Raw genomic sequence first — 20753 nt, 5'->3', positions numbered from 1 at the left:
TAAGTCCAGAGCCAGATTTAGGGGAGTGCTGACAGTGCTTCAGCGGGCTGATTATTGAAATTGATAGACAAAGCAATGGACAAAGAAGACAAAAATGATATGGAGGGATCCTATTGGTGGAAGCGGGTATTTGCGATGTACCAAGGACGTAGGTAATAGACTAACTAACGGCAACCCACGAGAGACCCGATAGTTAGTCCATCATTTACCCCCTTGCTCTATAAGAACCACCCATTTCAACCAATAGGATCGCTCTATACTCCTTATGCCGTCTTTGTCTATAGCTTTGTCTATAAGATTCAAGAATCGGCCCGCAGAACTGGGTGGCAAATTTTAGAACTATCTTCTACAGAAAGTGAGAAAAAAGAGAAGAAAAGGGAAGTAAACTATCGGCAGGATTTGACGAAGACCATAGCCAAGTTGTGGGCATATATAAGGCAGCAAAGTCGTCTGATAAATTATTTCTTTAACTTGCCCACTGAAAATTTTTGGCACCTTTTCCCAAAGTCGTCTGCAGTTTTTTTTGTCTCGTGAGATGAATTAATGAAGGGCTTGGAGGATGAGGTGCATAAGTGCAGTTTTTGAAAAAATTAAGATGTTAATGATTTCAAGTAAAATTAGTCTTAATGCATATTCTGTGAAAAATTCGCTCCCAAATTCCAATTCTTAAGCATCAAAAAGTCAGTTTGAACTTTCTTCCCACCATGAGGATCCATTCAATTCCGAAACTGCTGAAGCATATTTCTCGAAATAAGTAGCAAAAACTGCTTGCATGTGTCTTATCCTACAAGCGTATCAAATAATAATTTTCATAGCAGGGTCGGATTAAAAAGAGTGGAGGGGGAGGTCATGGGCCACGGCTAATGGCAGCATTTTTTAAAATAAATATTGGGCACCCACTTAAGTTAAAAATATTCATAAAAAATTTGGCTACCTATTCTAAAAAGTAAAAAAATCGTGATGGACTATATTATACCCACTTATCATCAGTGGTAAATTTTAAGGCGGGAAAGAGCAAAATATAATTTAATTTCCATCCATATTATTTATCAGACCTTAAGCATTGGTCTTTAGTTTTGCCATTCCACCTAGGAAGTCATATCGACGCTGTAAAGTCCGTAACCACGTATCTCGGTTTGCCACATCTTGTATATGGGAACAGCTACTTAATGGCAATTCCTATAAATTGCCATGACATTTCTTCTCCGAACGAAGAATTTTCTGGGAAAACTTGAGGGAATGACGTGGATTTGTTCGTTTAAAACATAAAATAGGAGCGGAGATTTTAGCACATAAAATGGTACTTATTAACATCCTACGTCAGTACGCAACTATTCATGCTTAGGATATCCTCGAGGTATGAACGAAGAATGGGTCCACAGCACCCATTTTTTTAAAATTAATTTTTTGAAATTATGGATCAAACTGAGCCTCGAGGAATTTTTCAAAGCCCAAATTGCCAAGAAAACCCCGTTTTGAAAATGTGAAAAAGTGGACTAGTTTGAAACCATATTTTTTAGCGGGCTCTGATGACGTAGCCAGGCGGGATGGAAACGGCGTTTGATGATTGGCTGAACTCAGTGCAACGTCAACTCTCCTGACGGTCGCGGCTTTTGATTGGCCGGTTTTTATCTAGTGCTCCCGGCATCCCCTTTGACCATAGAGAAAAAAAAGGAGGTGTTTGCATTTCGGGCATCTTGGAATTTTTGATGACTTGATGACGTAGGTGGGTACAGCGTGAAGGGGACGTTGCTGTACCCAGCTGTACCCACCTACGTCATCAAGTCATCAAAAACTTCCAAGATGCCCGAAATGCAAACACCTCCTTTTTTTTCTCTATGCCCATTTGACATTCTGAACATAGAATTTCTTGATAAACCTCTCAGTTTTTCAGTTTTCACAACGTAAAAATTACTAATTAGTTTTTATTGAATTCTTCATTCGATAGTCTTACGAAATGTACGAATCTCCGCAATTCGCTCGCTACCACTTTCTGTAATTCTATACTGTATCCTGTATCCGGTTACAGTTACTTATCGTTATCTTATCTAGCAACAGGTTCGCCGCAGCCTCAGCATCCGGTGTTGTTATTTCATTATTTATTATGTTATCAGTTTCCAAATTCTGTTGTATTTACGTACTAATTCCTCCACTTCATTTCATGCTCAGATCTTACAGCCTTTAAGGCATTCATTGAACTTTCATACTATGTCTGCAGCTCATAGTAATGTTGAAATGGCAACTTTGCCTCCTCGCAAGCATTCTGTTACCATCAAAGTTCAAGCAGAACGAAGAACACCGCTGCAATTGCTCCTTCAAATGGGGTTTCCAAGACATAGAGCGTGAGTATTACCTCTGAAACTTTCTCATGAAAACACAAATTAACCTTGTAACTTTGCCTAGAAAACTGGTAGAGGGAATAAACAGATAGTGATATCTTTGACATCTATGGAAGAGGTCAATGACACGAGTTGATTCGAGATTTTTGTATCATTGTTTTTCTCAATACTGGTTGATTTATGGAAGACATTCAAACTTTTAAATGTGTCCATGATTTTGTTTAGTATTTAATTACATTAAATCAATGTATGTTGTAATGGTCCTTGTGGTCTGTTTGTCCTTCATCAGATCATGCGTTTACAGAGGAACATTCAGTTCAATTCAGCTGAAAAAAAGGATCATTTCAGAAATGATAAAATGGAAGCATTTTCTACGAGGCAGACGGAAAATCCTGATAGCAGGGGGAGGGATTTCACCACTGAATATTTAAATATTGATGGTGTAAGTTTGTAACGAGGTACCTATCTTGTTGGTGCTGTTCGAAAATCTCTGCTACCCACTAGTATTTTATTTTTTAAAGGAGAAAAAATCGTCGTCATTCCTTGAAACTTTTGCCAAATTTTCTTCGCACAGAGATGAAAACTTGTGGCAGTTTTTAAGTTTTGTTGTTGTGTAGTTTTCCATTCAAAGAAAATGTTAATGTTTAATTGAAGTATACCACGAACCCGTATATGAAAAATAGGAACAATAAAATTCACTGAACCTAAAATTGAAGATGCACCTGCAACATGTAAAGAAAACATTACTAAATCAACTGATACTACATAGTATGACAGGAGGGCTGCAGCGTTGCAAACTGAGATACGTGGTTGCGACCTTATACACCGTCGATATGTGATTGGAGCTTTAATCTTGCAGGGGAGATTTTTCCCTGTTTGGTTTGATTTGCTCCTTCAAATTGAGTCTTCAACATGAAGAGACAAAGTTTTACTTCTAAAACTTTCTCATTGAACGTAATTGAGTACCCTTGTAACCTTTGTAAGAAACTAACAGAGGGAAAAGATATTCGGTGGTGATAGATTTCAGTTTAGTTTTTAGTTTATAAGTTTTTATATCTGTCAAAATATAAAGGTTGGAGAATATTAATTTGAAGGAGGAAAGCTGGGTAGTCTGGCATTAATGTTTTGGCGCTAAACTAAAAATAATAAAAACACTTAAGTAGCGCCTTTTTCATGAACAGGAGGGTACATCATTAACCATAAGAATTAGAGAATTTACCTCTTAGAGTTTGCATACTTAAGGCATTTTGGTGTCAAAAATTTCATTTCCATGTGTCACTCAAATCTTTTTCCTTTAGTACCTACCTGTTGATTTTTTCCTTAGAGAGAAAGCACTCACTGCAACTGGTCATAAAAGTGTGCAGCTTGCATCTGATTGGCTTCTTGCACATGTCAATGATCCAACCATTGATCTTGTCACAATGCGAGAATATATTCTGTATGCAGTTCCTGTCGGCCAATTAATGGAACAACTTCAATCTTTTTGGGAAGTCTCTGCCAACGAGTGCGGTTGGAATGGTGCACACAATTTTTTTCCGCACATATCTCTCACATCATTTTTTAAGGTAACAAAAAAAAGGTCAGCATTTTTCATCGGTATAGTACCAACACGTAAAATGTTATTTGCTGGTACAGTATTTTTTGTTGATAAGTTGGGTGTAGTTGCTAACGCAAAGAGGCCCGCGAGCCAGGCTCAACCTTGGTAGAATAGGCCCCGTAACGGCATGCATCGAGCCGAAATCCACCAACCCCCCCCCCCCCCCCTCCACGCCCTAACAATGGGGTCCCGACCCTGGCAAACGGCAGCGCAATATTAAGTTTCTTCAGTTGGCTGTAAGCCAACTCATTGAAACGTTTTCTAAAAAAGAATAAGAATGATATCATAATTTTCTTCACCTTCAGGTTCAATACTACATAATCAGTATCCCTTAATTTTGAGGTGAACTCCAAGTTATTAGATAAACTTAAAACTTTTTGGAAAAACCGAAGAAGTCACCTTTTTGGAGTCACCTGAAGATGGGCAGCCTGCCCGCTCGAAATGGCCATAGTGCATAGAGAATAAGAAAGTAAGTGATATTAATCGGTTTTTCCAAAAAGTTTTAAGTTTATCTAATAATTTGTGTAGTGCCAATAAAATTTTAAAAACTGTGCAATATGCAACAACATAGTGAACTCCAAGTTGTCAATGAAAAAAACTACTTTGACTATTATTCAGCGAGTTTGAGTGGACAGATTAAAAATCCATGTGTGCGTTTTAGTGCAAAAAGAGATGATGGGAAAGAGGGTGATAATGATGATGGCGGACCATAATCCTGCCCTGCCAGAGCGTGCAACAACTTCCCGAATTTTAATTCCAAGTATTTCTTTGCACTATTTCGCAACTTGAGGCCCCAATACAAATATTTAAACCAATTAATTCAATTCTGAAGCGATTTTGTCCTGCTAGCTTTTCTCTTGTCTACCAAGAGGAATATTTACTTTAAAACTGCCCTAACGTGGACAGTTGTCGCACATCAAGACTCTGAGTACCAGGGCAGTAGCTGTAGGCCTCCTTTTTGTCATCACTTGGAAATAACTTGGTTATGAGGCACCGAGAGAAAATTATGCGCAGTCAATCTTATTTTGTGGAAGAAACAGCAGGCAGAGATTCAACAATTAGATGACTTTCATTACTTAAGAATTACAAAATCGCATCAGGAATTTTGTGTTCACACTTTTAGGGTGTCAAGTTTTTTTGAAGAACGTATGTTTCGAAAATTTGGTTTTGCCCATATTTCACTGAAATGAAGGGAAATCTGAAATACTTTAGAAAGAAGGCAATTGTAAAAACAGCTCACACTCCAGTTTCCATGACTGGTAACAAAGACAAATCACAAAAAGACGGCTGCGTAAGAAATGTGCTTCCACTTTACTTAAATCACTCACTTTGCATCACTGTAATGTATAATAAAGATGCTGGAGACCTTAAATACATGTTCCTCTTATTTCCTTTTCTTTGTTTTTTTTTAATTTGTTTTGATTATCGAGAGGAAAATTAGCTCTTGGTTGTACTCACTCAAGGTGCAACCGCGAGAATCGACGAGAGGAAGATTGAAAAATAGCCCAGAACTATACCACATGTAGCTGTACTCTTAGATATTGACTGCTAAAAATAAACTTCTTTTTTTTTTAAATTTGAACCTTCAGGCTCCTAATGAACATACTGAACGTTTGGTTGCAATTCTGAAACACATAATGGAAGACAACAGTATTAAGTTGGGAGGTCAAGTTAAACTTGAAAATTACATGTCACCAAATTTCATGGGACTTTTTGTAGAAGATGAGCACATAGAAGACTTCAACAGGATAACAATGAACTTTGTGGATCAAGTTTCAAATCTTGGTAAGGACAACTACTTTTTTTCAATTTTTTCCCCTCTTTGTGATGTCGCATGGGGCAAGGACAGCATCAGCCACTCCCAAACCCCCCAGATCTCTGCGTTTGCATTCATACTCCCTCGCAAAAATGATAGATCCTCCTTTTTTAATCATAGATCTGACTAAATGGACGAAATATTGGACATAGAACCCACAGCTTATTCATTTTAGTCAGAAAACAGATGAATCATGCCTCAAATGCTCAATTTTAAAATGTATGTCAACAAGCCTAGATATTGCATCAAGGTGTTGAAATTTTGGCTTGAATTTTGTTTTCGTTTTTAAATTTAGCCTTTCTCTCAAATTTAATCAATCCAAAGAATATTTAAGAAGTCTAGAACTACTGCACTAGAAAGCCAACCCCCCTCCCTGTGCTTTAAACCTTTCAAGTTTCTATCATCAGGTATACTCTGATTTAGCATGGAAAAATAAATTTAAAACTCATGCTCATATTTGAGTTGTGTGAAGCAACACTTTCCTATTTGTCTTAGTATAGTACATATTCATTTGTATCTTGCAGATACATTTGACTTCTACAAAATAATTTGAAAAACATTACTAGTGGAGTACATTTGGATCGCATTTAGCAAAAACAAACCAATGCAACTAGGCACAGTTTTGAAAAGTGTGCACATGATTAATTTAAAGGGGACATAAACCAAAAACATAAGTTAGGCTGTATCAGAAGCCCAACTTGCACGTTATGAACCATAGTTAAAATTGCATCTTTGTACATCCCTCCATTTGAGTGCTACAAGTGCTGGAAGTTATGTACATGACATCATGTAGTGATGTAGATGTAGTATTAGTTTCACCCATGACCCTCGCCTAGAGCTTGTGTCTGCATCTTGTCTTTGACCTTTCTGCTCGTTTTTTGGTGTTTTATCATGATATGCCCGTTTGATAGTCTCTCACAATTATGCACAATTTTTGTTTTAATACATCACTGATTTTCTAATTTGCATGGTGTATTTTTTATTCTAGCTGTGCCAGTTAAGCCCCATATCAAAGCACTTCACCTAACAATAGCCTACCAGTTTCCTTCCTCACAATTCCATGAATTAAAATCCATCGTAGAGTCATCTGTTGATCCAAATGCCACAGCTTCTTGGGAAATTCGTCTTTATTCCCGTGATTCCAGATTCTCCGGGAAGCATGTAATTAGTTTTTTTCATGTGTTGCATTTCTTTCATACCTTGCCTTCTCTCTTCCTTCAATGTTATCCGAAACAAAGAGTGCCTAGTGACAATTCATGTCTTGTAATGTTCATGACGGAAACTATTATTATCTTGATAGATCAACTTAATTCAAGAATTATTACAATGAGATTTGTTGTTACTGGCATGCTTTTCCATCCACCATCTTTATGGTTAGATTGCAGAACAGTCTGGACCAAAGTTGAGGAACATTGCTGTGTATCTTTTTAAGAAATACATGTTAGTTTTCAATGGCTTACAAAAATTATTAGTACACAAATTGCTTGCTAAGGAAGATTCTTTTGTGTGGTGTGTGATGCTTTTTGCTACTGTTCCACAAGTTTATGAGAAAAGTGGGCTTGGTCAAATTGGTTGAATTTTATGACCATAATGAAAACTCTTGGCTACAGGGGGGTCCCAAAATTCCAAGTGAAAGGTTTTCATTCTCTTCAGAAAATTCCTAAGAATTGATTTTTAAAGTTTGCCATGTTGAATGTATAAATTTTTCTTATTTAGGTTACTTCACTGCTATAAAAAACTCCATGTTACCTATGTTCCCATACGGAAAAAATTTGGGCACCATCTGGCCTGGAAATTGGGGGAACCATCAGCCAATCTAAGAGGACTCGCCTCAACGCCTTAAAAGTAGGGGGCGTCACCCAGTTTGTAATTCAAATTACAGCTCTTGTTTTCTCCAAGGGCTTAAGAAGGCTTTAAGGAGAAAATTTGCGTAAAATTGTTCCCTAAGAAACTTTCTTGTTGTTTCTTTAAATTTTATCTTCATGTACCGTCTTTCCTTTGGGGGGCTTTTTGATTCTCTCTGTTTTCTCAGTTCTCATTCCGTGTACATTTTCCCCACTCATCTAGCTTTCAGGTCAAAATCTATGTATGCTTTATTAGTAACTCGCTTATTTACATACAGAGTAGTTTTGTAAATCACAAAGGATTATTATTCAACTTTGTTCAGAGGTCGCAAGTATATTGATGTAATTTTTTTTCTTTTAAAGGTTTACAAAGTTAATTATTCACACATTCCAAGAGAGCCGGATGAATTAGAGCTGCGAACTGGTGATTTTGTTTACCTTGCACCGGAAGATGTAGAGAATTCACCAGATAGCTGGGTTGAAGGAACGTCATGGCTAACTGGTAAGACTCATAATTAATCCTCAGATATTCTGTGTACTGATATTTTTGAGCTTAATATACAGTAATGACATCAAACTTCAATGGTTGTTCGCATGAATTGTTGAAATCTTTGAATGTTGTGGCTGTGTAATTCCTTGGAAACCTCTACTTTATTTAAACAATCAAAAATATTTTTTCGATCAAAGTTGAATGAATGAAACTGCTGAAAATTGCGGCACATGAGGTGCTATCTGAAGGAAACAACAGGAAAAAATAGGACTCGCGATTTTTTCATAGAATTCGAAGTGATCAGCCCCAAAAAAATAAAGCCCTGAATTGATTTTTTTTTTGTTTCAAAGTTTCTTTATTAAACTAAATGCTTATCAACTAAGACAAAGTTTTAGATACCAAATAAATGGCGTTACATATAAATATAGGGATAAGATAACATTAAAGAATAGAAGATTACAGAAGGAAGTACCGGAAGGGCAATAATGCATAACAGCAGCACTCACTCCTAAATTCCAAACAAGTTGGAAACGACAGAAGGTAAAAAGATCAAAGAATTAAAGAACTAACGATAAGAAAGTAACCGGGGAACCATTAAGAAGGGTTCAAGGCGTTAATCACTAAAGTCTTAACCGTAAGAAAGCCCTGAATTGATTGTACATAACGCATTATCTGTGGAAGATATTGAAAACGCTTATTCTTTTCTATAACCTGTGTATCTCATTATTTTGCTCACCAAAAGCAAATGTAAATGTTTTGAGGAAACACCTCTGGTCCAGGTAGACATGTTTACTTATTTTGAAATATATTTGGCCTTTATGTTTAGCTGATATGACAAGAAATATGAACTATTTTGGAAATGTATTTACAGGTCTTTGGTCGGGCAGAACTGCTTTTTCAAAATGTTTACAAACGTCAGTGGCTATTGCAGGATATTTTCTATACATTTTGGATCAAATATATTTTTTCCTTTTTAATTTTCCATTCCTAACCTTGTGGCAGGGGACTGTGCCTGCGCCCTAGCTCAGATTGGCTAAGGGTTAAGGAAACTTGATGTTGAAAAGGTCAAAATTGAGAGAAATGATCTTGGGTAATTTTTGCAAGAGCCAATTGAACTGATATCTTTTAACTGGTCCATTTTGAGCAATATTTCAGATTGCTTTTAGCAATCTAGCGGGGACATGTTCCTTAACTACAACAATATCAGTGATGAGTTTTTCTACTGTCTTTATTTCTTAGTTTACCTTATTTAAGTCTAATTCGTTTGTCTGAATTAGGATGCTGTGGTTTCTTACCCGTAAACTATGTGGAACGAACAGCAGAGACAGATGCTTGGACTTTACATGCGTAAGTTTAACCGAACTTTTCAAGAAAATTTTCCCAAAGAAGAATTTTTTTTATTTTCCTTATTTACCTATTTATCTATCCTCTAATTTTGAAAATCTAAATTAAACCTCCTTTTTCCTGTAATTTCTACAAAGAAATTTCAGTATTTAAACAGACAGCTAATTTACTGATAAAAAAAAGGCAACAGCCTATTTCTAGAATATCTAATTTTGTGTTTAATTATTTTTTCAGGTCTTTTTCAATAAGCTCTGATCATAGTATTGATGAAATTGAAAATTTATCATCTCCTAAGTCCCTGTTTTTTCAAAAAAAATCTGATGTTCACGAGGAAGATTTTGGAAGTAATTCTGACATTCCAGCATTATATGAGAACCTGAAGGTAAGCCAAAGTAGAATAGATTATGTTAGATGTCATCTGCTAATTGTTATTTTCATTTTTATTTTCACAACTTAACCAATGGTTGGCAATGCATCTAATGAGTCTTATCATTAGGGAAGCACATACTTTGCTTGTGTCTAAGAAGTATACTTCTCTCATAAAGTGTCTCTAAACACTATGAAAGTATTGAAGTTATCCACATTGCTTTCGATTGACCAATTAGCGATAGCGCAGTGTGTTGCATGAGATAGACGTGTTTAATGACAAAGCCCATTACTCTTCCGTGCATGTGGACATTACGCATGGTCACCAACACGAGCCTGGTTATCACACCTGTGCTCAATACTATTCGTTTCGCATCAGCATTAATGTTTTAGATTCCTCAAACTTCAAAGTGTAAACAAAAAATTGTGGCCAAGCAATGTGCATTGTTGTTTATCACTTGTCATTTTCTCTTTTTCAAGGGGCTGAAGCAGAAGAATAACTACAAATTTGACTTTTTCCTTCATTTTTTTTGTGTTGTTTTGTAGTTCATGCTCATTCTTCTCATCAATTATTCTCTGAATCAACAATCACCAATAAGAGCTTCGTCACCCTCCTCAGTATTAATAATTAATAATTAATATTCATCTTGCTTTAAAACGCTACGTCTTTTATTCATTTGTGTTTACACTCTTAATGTCAAGTTATGTTGTTCTTTGCGTTTCTTCCCTGTAGATCATTTTTATTCCACACTAAGCCACAGCAGTAAATTTTTTTTTCTTTTCAGGTTGAAAAGGCAGAAAACAGACAACTTTATATCGTAAGACATGGAGAAAGAGTCGACTTCACTTTCGGCAAATGGATTCCTTACTGTTTTGATGAACGAGGTATAGGCAATTAAAGTCTCTTGTTTAAAAACGCACCATCCCCTGTCCTACGAATTTCGTTTCTCAACCTTTTTTCTTAGTCCAACCACTCTTGCAACCTTCCTCTCATGAAAATGCGATTCTACGATCTAAATAAGTAGACACATCTTCAACTTAGATGGCTCTTCTAGTGCTCGGTTTTATGGGTGCTGCTCATATTTAAATACACTGTGCAAGAAATTGAATAAGTTTTGGTTTTTGTCATGAGTCTCTTCATCAGTATTAATTCAGTTCTGTTTTTGAAATGAAAAGTCACCAGTGCACACATTTTCAGTGGGGGCGTACTTAAATGGTATCCATTTATTACATCTCTCCTCGATTGACGGCACCTTAATGTGGATATCGATCTCAATGCTTTTTCTTCTGGAGTTTTGAAGCTTTCCGAATCTTTTTGTTGCATTTAGTCCATGTTTGCACACAGTAGTGATGTGTGATTAAAACGGAGAGAGACACGCTGTTTGAGGCAGTGTTAGAAAGCAGAATTTTGCTGGAACGTCACTCCCACAAGACACTCTGGCGTTCTGTGACTCCCGTATGACACATGTGCCTGTCTTCGCAGAGATTATTGGGCAACTAACAACATAGCATTTCTTCACCACTTCCCTGCACCCAATCCGAAACTTGTGCTAAATTTTCAACTATTAATCAAGGAAAATTAGCTTGATTCATGCTAATGCACTGTTACTTTATCAGCGAAAATTGAAAATGTATAAAATCAGCAAGGTACAAATATATGCAACTATTGAATGAAAGATGTTACATATAATCAAGAGCACACTTAAGATGGATCTTCAGCTTTGGCGCAATGCATTGGGTACATTGATATTTTTCAAACTTTAATCGAAATTTCAGTCATTAGATCAATCAAGTGGACTGTTCATGCGGAATATTGTCCTCTGAAGTTTTAAAGCAGAGTCAAAAAGGCTGATTCCGATTAACCATTGATATCGATTCATTGAAATCAGTTGCATAATAAAATTAGCCCTGTTGCCTTTATTTTAAGATTTTGGAATGTGATTTTCAGTGAAGATTCCTTAATGATCAATTTTGAGACTGAAATTTTGATTTTCCCAAAATAATCCTCCTAATGGTTAAAATTTGAAATATATTGTTAGTACCCAGAATGTATTGCGCTAAAGCTGAAGTTCCACCTGAAGATGTTCTTTGATCTGATTATGGTTCAATCCAGATATTTGAATATCGGTTGAATATCTGCAAAAATTGTTCGGCGAAACACAGTTGTTGAAACAGTTCAAATGAAACTGCAAAGTTCAACAAACAACTACAGCACAAAACATTTGACTGTCTGGACCAGGCTTGTGTCAAACTCTGAACACGGTGTGCTGAACTGGAACTCTAAATTAGTTTTCTCACAAGCATGTTTTATGAACCTCCTACCTTTTTTGCTCAGGTTTGACTTATATTTCTGGGAATTTTTAGATCGACTATGATATCATGTGAAAGTTGTAATTTCTTCTTTGGGGGGCTCAAATATCTTTGCCTGTAGAATAATTTATCGATGTTTGATTCCATGCTCTTAAATTTTGTTTTTCATTTTCTAGGGAGCTATATGAGGAAAGATCTAAATTTGCCCCTCTCTGTTCCTCAAAGAGCGAGTGGTCCACCTGGATTTTTATTTGATAGCCCTTTAACACAAGTTGGTGAACTACAAGCAAGATTAACCGGAGAGGCTCTAAGACTGGCTGGTAGAAAAGTAAGCAGTGTCTACTGCTCTCCATCTCTACGTTGCGTGCAAACATGCCATAATATTTTATTAGGTAATCAAAAATTATAATAACAACCACAGGGGCAACACTTTGTGTTGCTTGGGAGGTCCCCTTGGCTGGCAATCACAAAGCACCTTAGCCAGCGGTCGGGAACAGTCAGCGGGCCGATCATTGGAATTGATAGACAAAAAAGACAAGAAAGATATGGAGAGATCCTATTGGTAGAAGTGGGTGGTTGCAATGGACAAAGGAGGTAGGTAATAGACTTACTAACGACAACCCACGAGAGACCCGATAGTTTGTCCATCATTCTCTCCCGTAGTCTCTGGGAACCACCCATTTCAACTAATAATAGGATAGCTTCATACTTCCTATGTCTTCTTTGTCTATCAATTTCAAAAATCAGCCCGCTAGCTGGATAAACTAGATTCAACTGGCATCCCAGGGAGTAAATATGGGTTCTTCTCCACCTGAGGTCCTCAGCTGCAATCTCCTTTTCACAGAGTTTGCAGCCTCATGGCAGGTTATCAAGTTTTTATCAATAAATATTTCAGCCCAAGATTTGCATACAGTGGCTATTAGCTAACATGTCAGTTTGCCATCGATTGCATCATAAGCTTAATGTGGCACTTAACATGTTAAGTGCCGTAAAACTAAAATTCTAAAGGCCCTTTTTATTGCTGAACTATTTCAACGCCTTCCCTTAGATCGGCAGTCACAGTGACAACTCAACAATGCACTTCACAAGATCAGCATGATCTGGAGAGGTAAATTATGACATAATTTTTAGTTATGATTCTCTATGTAGATGTATGTACAGGAATTTTCTGAGATTTTCTGAATCAGTTCTTGTCTTCTCCCTTTCACAGCTTATTTCTCTTATATACTGTATAGTTTTATCTTTGTTTCATAGGTTTAGGAATTGCAAATGACCTGCCAATAGCTATAGAGCCCTCACTGTTCGAATGGCTCGGTTGGTACACAGAAATGCTACCAGAATGGCTTTGTCCAGAGGAGCTTGTAAATTTTGGATTCAACATAGACGTATATTATGAACCATCAATAAAAATAGAGGATTTGAAGAATATCGTCACAGAAACAGTAGAAAATTATTATAATCGAAGTTATGAACTTGTAAAAAAAGCCATCAGTCAAACAGGTAACTTATTTTTTATCTCGCTTTTATAGCATTTTATGTATTTTGATCATCCTTTCTTTTCAAGTTTTCCTTGTTTCGTCTTAAGACTTGTTCAGCAGCAACAACAGATGGTGCAAAGATCACACTCCAGTGTCATGCCTCTTATCATATTCATGACAGCGGCTCGATGCTGTCTAGGATTTTGCAGGATGATGAGCTGGGCTCACTGATAAGTGTGATCCACTGATGAGTTCTAAGAAGACCCATATCCGTATTTCAGCAGAACTTCGAAAAATTTTAGAAGGGAGGGATAAGGGCTTTTTTGGTAATAGTTCATAGAAAAAAAAAATCATTTATCATCATCTTTACTTAAAAAATCTGTCTCTGATTTTTTTCTATTGAGCTGAACTTGAGACACTCTGTATTTTGTGTGCTTTATTTATCCCAAAATCTACTATACAGGGTTATCCAAAAGTCACTGACCACCCCTGTAACTTTTTTCCAAATTGAGATAGAAGTTTGAAACTTTGGGAATGTTCCTCGGTCTAAGGTAGCAACTTTTTGGTCCCCCCAAAATTTTGGGGGGCGGCCCCCCTTAAGGGGGGCGGGGGCTAACTTTTTTTTTTCAAATGGCAACCCCCCTTTTGTGATACCTCATTCGAAAGATAATAAAAAAAGAAAATTTTTGGCGCAAACCGCAGGTCAAAATGTTCATTTTTGACAAAATGGCGGCCGGTCAAAGTTCAAAATGGCGGAAATTTGGCATCTCCGTTGTTTATTGACGGATTGGTGTGAAACTCGGAATCCTAGGGTTTTTTGAGATGAGAAAAACGATTCTGGCATTGGTTTTCCAGAAAAGTCAGTCCTTTTCAAAATGGCGGCGGTCAAAATGGCGGCCTAGAGCGGGAAGTGGATATTTAGGCTGCATATCGTTGGATTTGCAGAAAACTTAGTTTCTGGGGGTGTTTCGGCACGAGAAGAACGAATCTTTCATTGGATATCTGAAATTTTGACAAATTTCAAAATGGCGGCGGAAAAATGGCGGGAAATCAGTTTTACGGCTGTTTACCGATGGATTTGCATGAAATTCGATATCCTAGCGGTTTTTGGCTGGATTAAAAGGAATCTTTTATTAGATTCTTGAAATATCAAATAATTTCCTGTTAATCCATCGGTAAAGAGCCGAAAAACTGATTTCCCGCCATTTTTCCGCGGCATTTTGGAATTTGTCAAAATTTCAGATATCCAATGAAAGATTCGATCTTCTCGTGCCGAAATACCCCCAGATACCAAGTTTCATGCAAATCCAACGATATGCAGCCTAAATATCCACTTCCCGCTCTAGGCCGCCATTTTGACCGCCGCCATTTTGAAAAGGACTGACTTTTCTGGAAAACCAATGCCAGAATCGTTTTTCTCATCTCAAAAAACCCTAGGATTCCGAGTTTCACACCAATCCGTCAATAAACAACGGAGATGCCAAATTTCCGCCATTTTGAACTTTGACCGGCCGCCATTTTGTCAAAAATGAACATTTTGACCTGCGGTTTGCGCCAAAAATTTTCTTTTTTTATTATCTTTCAAATGAGGCATCACAAAAGGGGGGTTGCCATTTGAAAAAAAAAAGTTAGCTCCCGCCCCCCTTTAGGGGGGCTGCCCCCAAAATTTTGGGGGGACCAAAAAGTTGCTACTTTAGACCGAGGAACATTCCCAAAGTTTCAAACTTCTATCTCAATTTGGAAAAAAGTTACAGGGGTGGTCAGTGACTTTAGGATAACCCTGTATATGACAGCAATAAATCATAAAACCATCAGTCCAGTATAAATTTTCTATTAGAGGGTATTCCTCAACCTTATCAGTGTAGTCACACTCATATCATTTTAATCGTAGCAACATTGGAATACTCTTGGTTCCATTTTGCAAAATGCAATCCAATTCATCTCTGAAAAACATCAACGTGAAAGGATAGAGGAGGAAAACCATTCAATTTGGTTCTAAATTGAGTAATTCTTTTGAATAAGCACCTATGGCCGTACATGTGGTTTTTCTGGAGAATGAATCCTCTGATTCTCTGTAAGAAGTACGTACAACTGAACTTGCAGCTTTCACCACTATGAAGTGCCGAGTAACTTTTAAATGTTTTCCTTCAAGCTGACTGGTCCAGGAGAGTATGCCCCTCAAAACTGTTTTTGAATTAAAAGAATTCATCAATTTTTGTGAAAATTGTACGCATTTAAACCTTTCATTTGCGTTTTTCTCACACTTGTCACTACTGTTATACATGGTCCTTCAAAAAACTTATCAATTGTTTCAAATATTAACTATGTTTTTTTCTTACAGGAGGCAATATCCTTTTTGTTGGACATGCATCCTCATTGGAGACATGCACACGGCAGCTGATAGGTAAAGAACCTCTTGACAATCCATCCTTCTTGCGCAACATCCAGAAAGTATCTTATTGCAGTTTGGCAGCAATAGAAGAGACGGATGGTGGTTGGGAGGTGTGTGAGCCACCTATTGCTCCCATCACGCACTCCAATAATCACCGCTTTGATTGGAAAATTTTAATGGCAGAGAGAAAAGCATAACAAATTAATAGAGCTTTTTAAGGTATTGGAGAGAAGCTGAGGCGCCAAGACTACATTAGCAATATTTTAATAAAAATATTGTTTGCATGCTATTCCTAAACTCTTTGTGAGACATGGCAAGTCTAAGAAAAGCTGCTCTCTGCCAACCTCACTCAGTGAATTAAGATTTCAGCGAGCATTCATTGAATAGCTCGTTTGTAGAGAGATGTTCATACAAGGCATCATATCCTCAGTAAACGCATCTCAAGTTTTGATTTCAATTCAATAACTTGCTATATTTGTGATGGGGCTAACCGGCATGGTGTTGCCGTGACCTGTCTCTAGCGACAGCTCAGACTCAACTGCCTGATACGCCCCAATGGCCGGCCTATATATATGTGTGAGGTATATAGAGGAGAGCCAATCAGGGCGCTTGAAGCAGCGTAGCAGTACTCAGGCAGAGGAAGCACAGCGGGGACAAGCCATTTATCGAAAACGAGAATATACATCAGCAGGGTTATCGTGGGTTGGGACATATTGTCCAGAAAAGGAGAAGTCATTTTCTCTACAATAGTGTAACAAAGCTATTAACAATTTACAAAGGGGAATGTATTTATAAGTCTTGGAAACATATTTGTTGGTGATCCGTAGTGCAGATTGGTTGTCCGTGTGAATTCTGATGTGAGTGTGTGGAGACCTGTTGTCCCATACCGCCGTTAGGGCTGGTATACATTCAGCTGTGTTGATTTCTAAAGGTGTGGGTAGCGTGTAGATCCTGTAGATCCTCTGTGTCGGTGGAAACTCAGGCGATTTATGATGGAATTGCATCCGTGTAGATGTCCTGAGTTTTCCAGATGATGGAGAGAGACGTTGGCTGTTTCCAATGCGTGAGGTACCATAGGAGAGGACGGAGATTGTGGTTCAGTGTTGCCCAGATGATTGGTTTTGGCCATCGTAGGTTGTGGCATATCCACAATGCCATGCCGGCAACTTGCTGGCATGCTCTATGTGAGCGAGTCCGGGTCTTGCAGGAAGTCCCAGATGTCATCGGGGGGGAATCGTTGAGAAGCTGGGCAGCGCAAAGACACCTGTAGACGCCAGTTTCTCATAGTAAGATGATAGCTCGGTCAGGGTAAGGAGTGCGGCACGCCTCCGACCACGATGGCAACCCATGAGACTGGAAGGAACAAGCATAGTGTTGTTGCCGTGACCTGTCTCTAGCGAGAGCTCAGACTCAACTGCCTGATACGCCCCAATGGCCGGCCTATATAAACGTGTGAGGTATATAGAGGGGAGCCAATCAGGGCGCACCAAGCAAGCACCCCTTGATGATGCCCAGCTGATCGATGAAAGGGTTGAGACTCGCAAGTTGACGAGAGTAGGGTTTGTGGGTTTTAATGCGTGCAGTGTCTTGAGCAAAATGTTCACTCTGTAGTATCATTAATGTGTGTCTGATAGCTGTTTTGCCTTCTTCGACAGACTGATCAAATTGTGAAAATTACGTCAGGTGACAATCTCAGTAAAGTAATAATAATAAAGAATACAATACAATACAATCACATCATCATACCTATACAATTACATTACATATAATACAATTAAAATATATGTAATACAATCTGAACCTGACACTATTTATTCTAATAGCACTGAACAAGAAATGGCGCACTTGACAGAACTTAAGAGGAGTTTTGTCCAAATTTGACACTTGAATTAATATATCATTACAGGTAGGGGAATTATTAAATACAAATACATAATAGAAACTTTTAAGAAACAATGGCTCATTCATATCTGATTTTTGGAATGAATTTTTAAAAGCACTATGCACATTATGCAAACTACGAGCACAAATAGACATTATGTAAGGATCCTCAGGGTTGCTCCTGATTTCAGTTTGAAGATCTCTTAATATTTTTAAATTTACGTTTGGTCCATCCATGGAAAGTTGAAGGATACGTTTTAAAAGAAGGGGGCTCACTCCCTCAAGAAATGCATTTACCAAATCATTTGCTGTGGATGCATCGGTTTCTATTCGTATAAATAAAAACCGAATTTAAATACCTTATGCAAATTCTATTAATCACAGGACACCAATAAATAACACATGTGTTCATCTGTTGTTTTTTGGCAACTTTGTTGAATGTCTCATCGAAAGTTAATACTAAATATTCGACTTATGACAAGTCATTTTTCAGTTCCTTTTGGGAAAATGAGCCGTCCCAAATAGATGCAATATGAAATTTTATCTTTCCCTAGATAAACTTCTTGGGCTATTTTGCTGTCTGGTTACACACATCATATTACTTCTGAACAACTTAACGTCAAGTTCGAATAATTTTGAGTTTTAGCAAGTGATTTACTTTCAATAACAAATAATTATAATGTAAAAACAAAGTCAATAAAGTTTCAGGAGAGTAGGAAAGGAAAAGCATACTTGGAGCACATTCTTTGAGATTAAGTATTCAGAAATAAGAGAATAAGAAGAGTAAATTACCTGTATCTTGAGGCATGATTTCGTTGATAGATGACCATAAAGCGAACTTTTTCTTCTTTTATTGCAGAGGCAGTTCCTCTTGGAGTGGCACATTTTCTGCTTCTCTTTCTCTGCCTTCTTCACGGCTTCTTTCCTCACTCTGTCTTTGATGATAGGTCGAATATGGAGTTCCATCATTGCAGTCTTATATTGTGGGTTAAACAACAGTTGTCGATACAATCATCGCTGAAATCAGGAAACCTTGCTTTCAAGGTTTTTACTACCTGTCTGGCAAAGTTTGCTCCTGTTTTCTTTTTGCTTATGATCTTTTCCAATCCATGATTTAGTCCTTTGAGCACTGGAATTAGTATCGAGAGAGCGGGTAGGGTTTCAGAGGACAACTGGGTTGTCGCCTCATCGAAGGGCCGAAGTATTTCAACTGAGCCCTCTAGCTGGTACCATTCCTGCCCAAGGAGTCCTTCTACATTAGCCTCTATCAGTTCAAGCATGATTGGCGCCTTTTGCTCAGCGAGCCTCTTAAGAATAATAAATTCACTGTTAAATCTTGCTTCCACATCCTGTTATAACTCGTGTTCAGGCTTACTCAGAGCTTTCTGATTCTTCCTCAAATTTTCATTTGCTCTTGTCCTATGATTTTAACGGCCAACAATTTGCAACATTTACACAACATGGGCTCAATATAAGAGCAAGCTCTCATAGCATCAGACATTGCCAACTGTAAATTGTGAATTGAGCATGGTATGCAAGTAAATTTGCCATCATTAGAAGCACAAATCATGTTACTTGCATTGTTGCTAAGGTCAAGCAATATGTTAAGATTCCACTCGTCAAGGATTGTTCCGACCATGGCACTGATTGCTTTATCAGTATGGCTGCCTGGGAAGTAACGGGTATCCAAGCTTAAGCTTGTAATCTTAAAATTATCATTTACAAAGTGGACTGTCACTGTCATATATCCTTCCTCAGCCTGACTGGTCCATAGATTAGTTGTGAGACACATGTACTTACCTGTCATCTGCGGTAGCTAATGTTTTTTTCACTTCTTCTCGTAACACTCTGTATATATTTTTGGCAAAATATTTCTTGGCAGGGTAGTTCTGCTAGGCATTTTATAATCAGGATTCTGTTCATGCACAAATTCCTTGAAACCTGCATTCTCAGCTATAGAGAAAGCCTGGTGATTGTGTGCAATCATGAGACCCAGGAGTGAGTCAAGTTTTTTATTTTTCTAGAGGGTGGCATGGAAGAATTTTTTTGGGGGAAAACCTGAGATTTGTCCTGCTGATGTTATTCTTGTGGATGGCTTTTCCTCAGCAAGTAGCGAAGTGTACACATCCTTGTGTTTGGACCGTAGATGTCCTATAGTTAAAAAATTGCATCGATCTGAGGAAGAAAAGGGATTAGGCCAATTAATCCAGGTAAAATTATTCGATTTTACTGATTAAATTATCGATTTTTGGGTCAAATCGATTAAAAATCCGCATCCCCATGGCAAATTATACTACTTTTTATTACCTAAGAAGATCGTTATGAAAGAGCATTGTCGGAAATTTTTCCGAAAAGAAGGATCAGAAGATGTTAATTGAATTTTTCTAGAAAATAGTATGATATTTTGTTGAAATATTTGTTTTGTTGTAATGTTGTGATTTTTTATCCTGCAAATTGAGTTTTGTGTCCGTCCATTGTATAGTCAATAAACTAGTAAAGTACAATCCTGACTTATCATTAGCTGTTACAATTTATGAAAATAATCATAGAATTAATAGACTGTGTCAACAGAAGCGCAAGCTCCGTAAGAACCAATGTTAACATTTTTCTTCCTAGGGTTGGTCAATTTTCGTACTTATTGAAACCTACTTTGAGGTTAACCTAAAAATATATAATTAGAAAGAAACATAAAATGTTAAGCAACTTTATAGTACTTTTCCAATTTAACAGTAAATAAGAGTACATCTCTTTTAAATCCTATAAACGTATGTATGTATCCGTTATCATTCGACCTCTCCAGAACGTAGACTTGCCGTAGATGTTAACAGTACTCCTGTCAGTAATAGATGCTTTTTTTAATCCATTGAATCATCAGGAAAAAACTCCCTTATCGTAG

At 37.5% G+C, this 20753-nt stretch overlaps 1 protein-coding gene across 3 annotated transcripts; it reads left to right on the top strand.

Moving 5' to 3' along the window:
- Positions 1-1842: 1842 nt before the first annotated feature.
- Positions 1843-20361, top strand: Epp (Ecdysteroid phosphate phosphatase). 3 transcript variants are annotated; one of them, XM_019060750.2, is made up of 12 exons: positions 1843-2342; positions 3664-3904; positions 5526-5721; positions 6741-6913; positions 7960-8098; positions 9364-9433; positions 9665-9812; positions 10582-10681; positions 12283-12498; positions 13361-13606; positions 15926-15988; positions 18717-20361. In XM_019060750.2, exons 1-12 carry the CDS (start codon positions 2209-2211, stop codon positions 18968-18970), a joined length of 1980 nt encoding a protein of 659 aa, XP_018916295.2. In that variant the 5' UTR covers positions 1843-2208; the 3' UTR covers positions 18971-20361. The 3 variants fall into 3 exon arrangements, with proteins under 3 accessions (XP_018916295.2, XP_018916296.2, XP_018916297.2); XM_019060751.2 differs by having other exon boundaries at positions 1844-2342; positions 15926-18838; XM_019060752.2 differs by lacking the exon at positions 1843-2342 and having other exon boundaries at positions 3779-3918.
- The last annotated feature ends 392 nt before the right edge of the window (positions 20362-20753 follow it).

The sequence above is a fragment of the Bemisia tabaci genome, chromosome 2 (genome assembly GCF_918797505.1).
Source record: "Bemisia tabaci chromosome 2, PGI_BMITA_v3".
NCBI lineage: Eukaryota > Metazoa > Arthropoda > Insecta > Hemiptera > Aleyrodidae > Bemisia > Bemisia tabaci.
Note: the sequence above shows the minus strand (reverse complement) of the source record. Positions and strands in the feature narration are given on the sequence as shown.

What these genes read in the sequence shown, in the direction of transcription:
- Epp (XM_019060750.2), top strand. Translation starts at nt 2,209, where the DNA reads ATGTCTGCAGCTCATAGTAATGTTGAAATGGCAACTTTGCCTCCTCGC. An exon ending in CATTATATGAGAACCTGAAG is followed by an intron (nt 9,813 to 10,581) that starts GTAAGCCAAAGT and finishes TTTTCTTTTCAG; the next exon opens with GTTGAAAAGGCAGAAAACAG. An exon ending in ATGCACACGGCAGCTGATAG is followed by an intron (nt 15,989 to 18,716) that starts GTAAAGAACCTC and finishes CTTTTATTGCAG; the next exon opens with AGGCAGTTCCTCTTGGAGTG.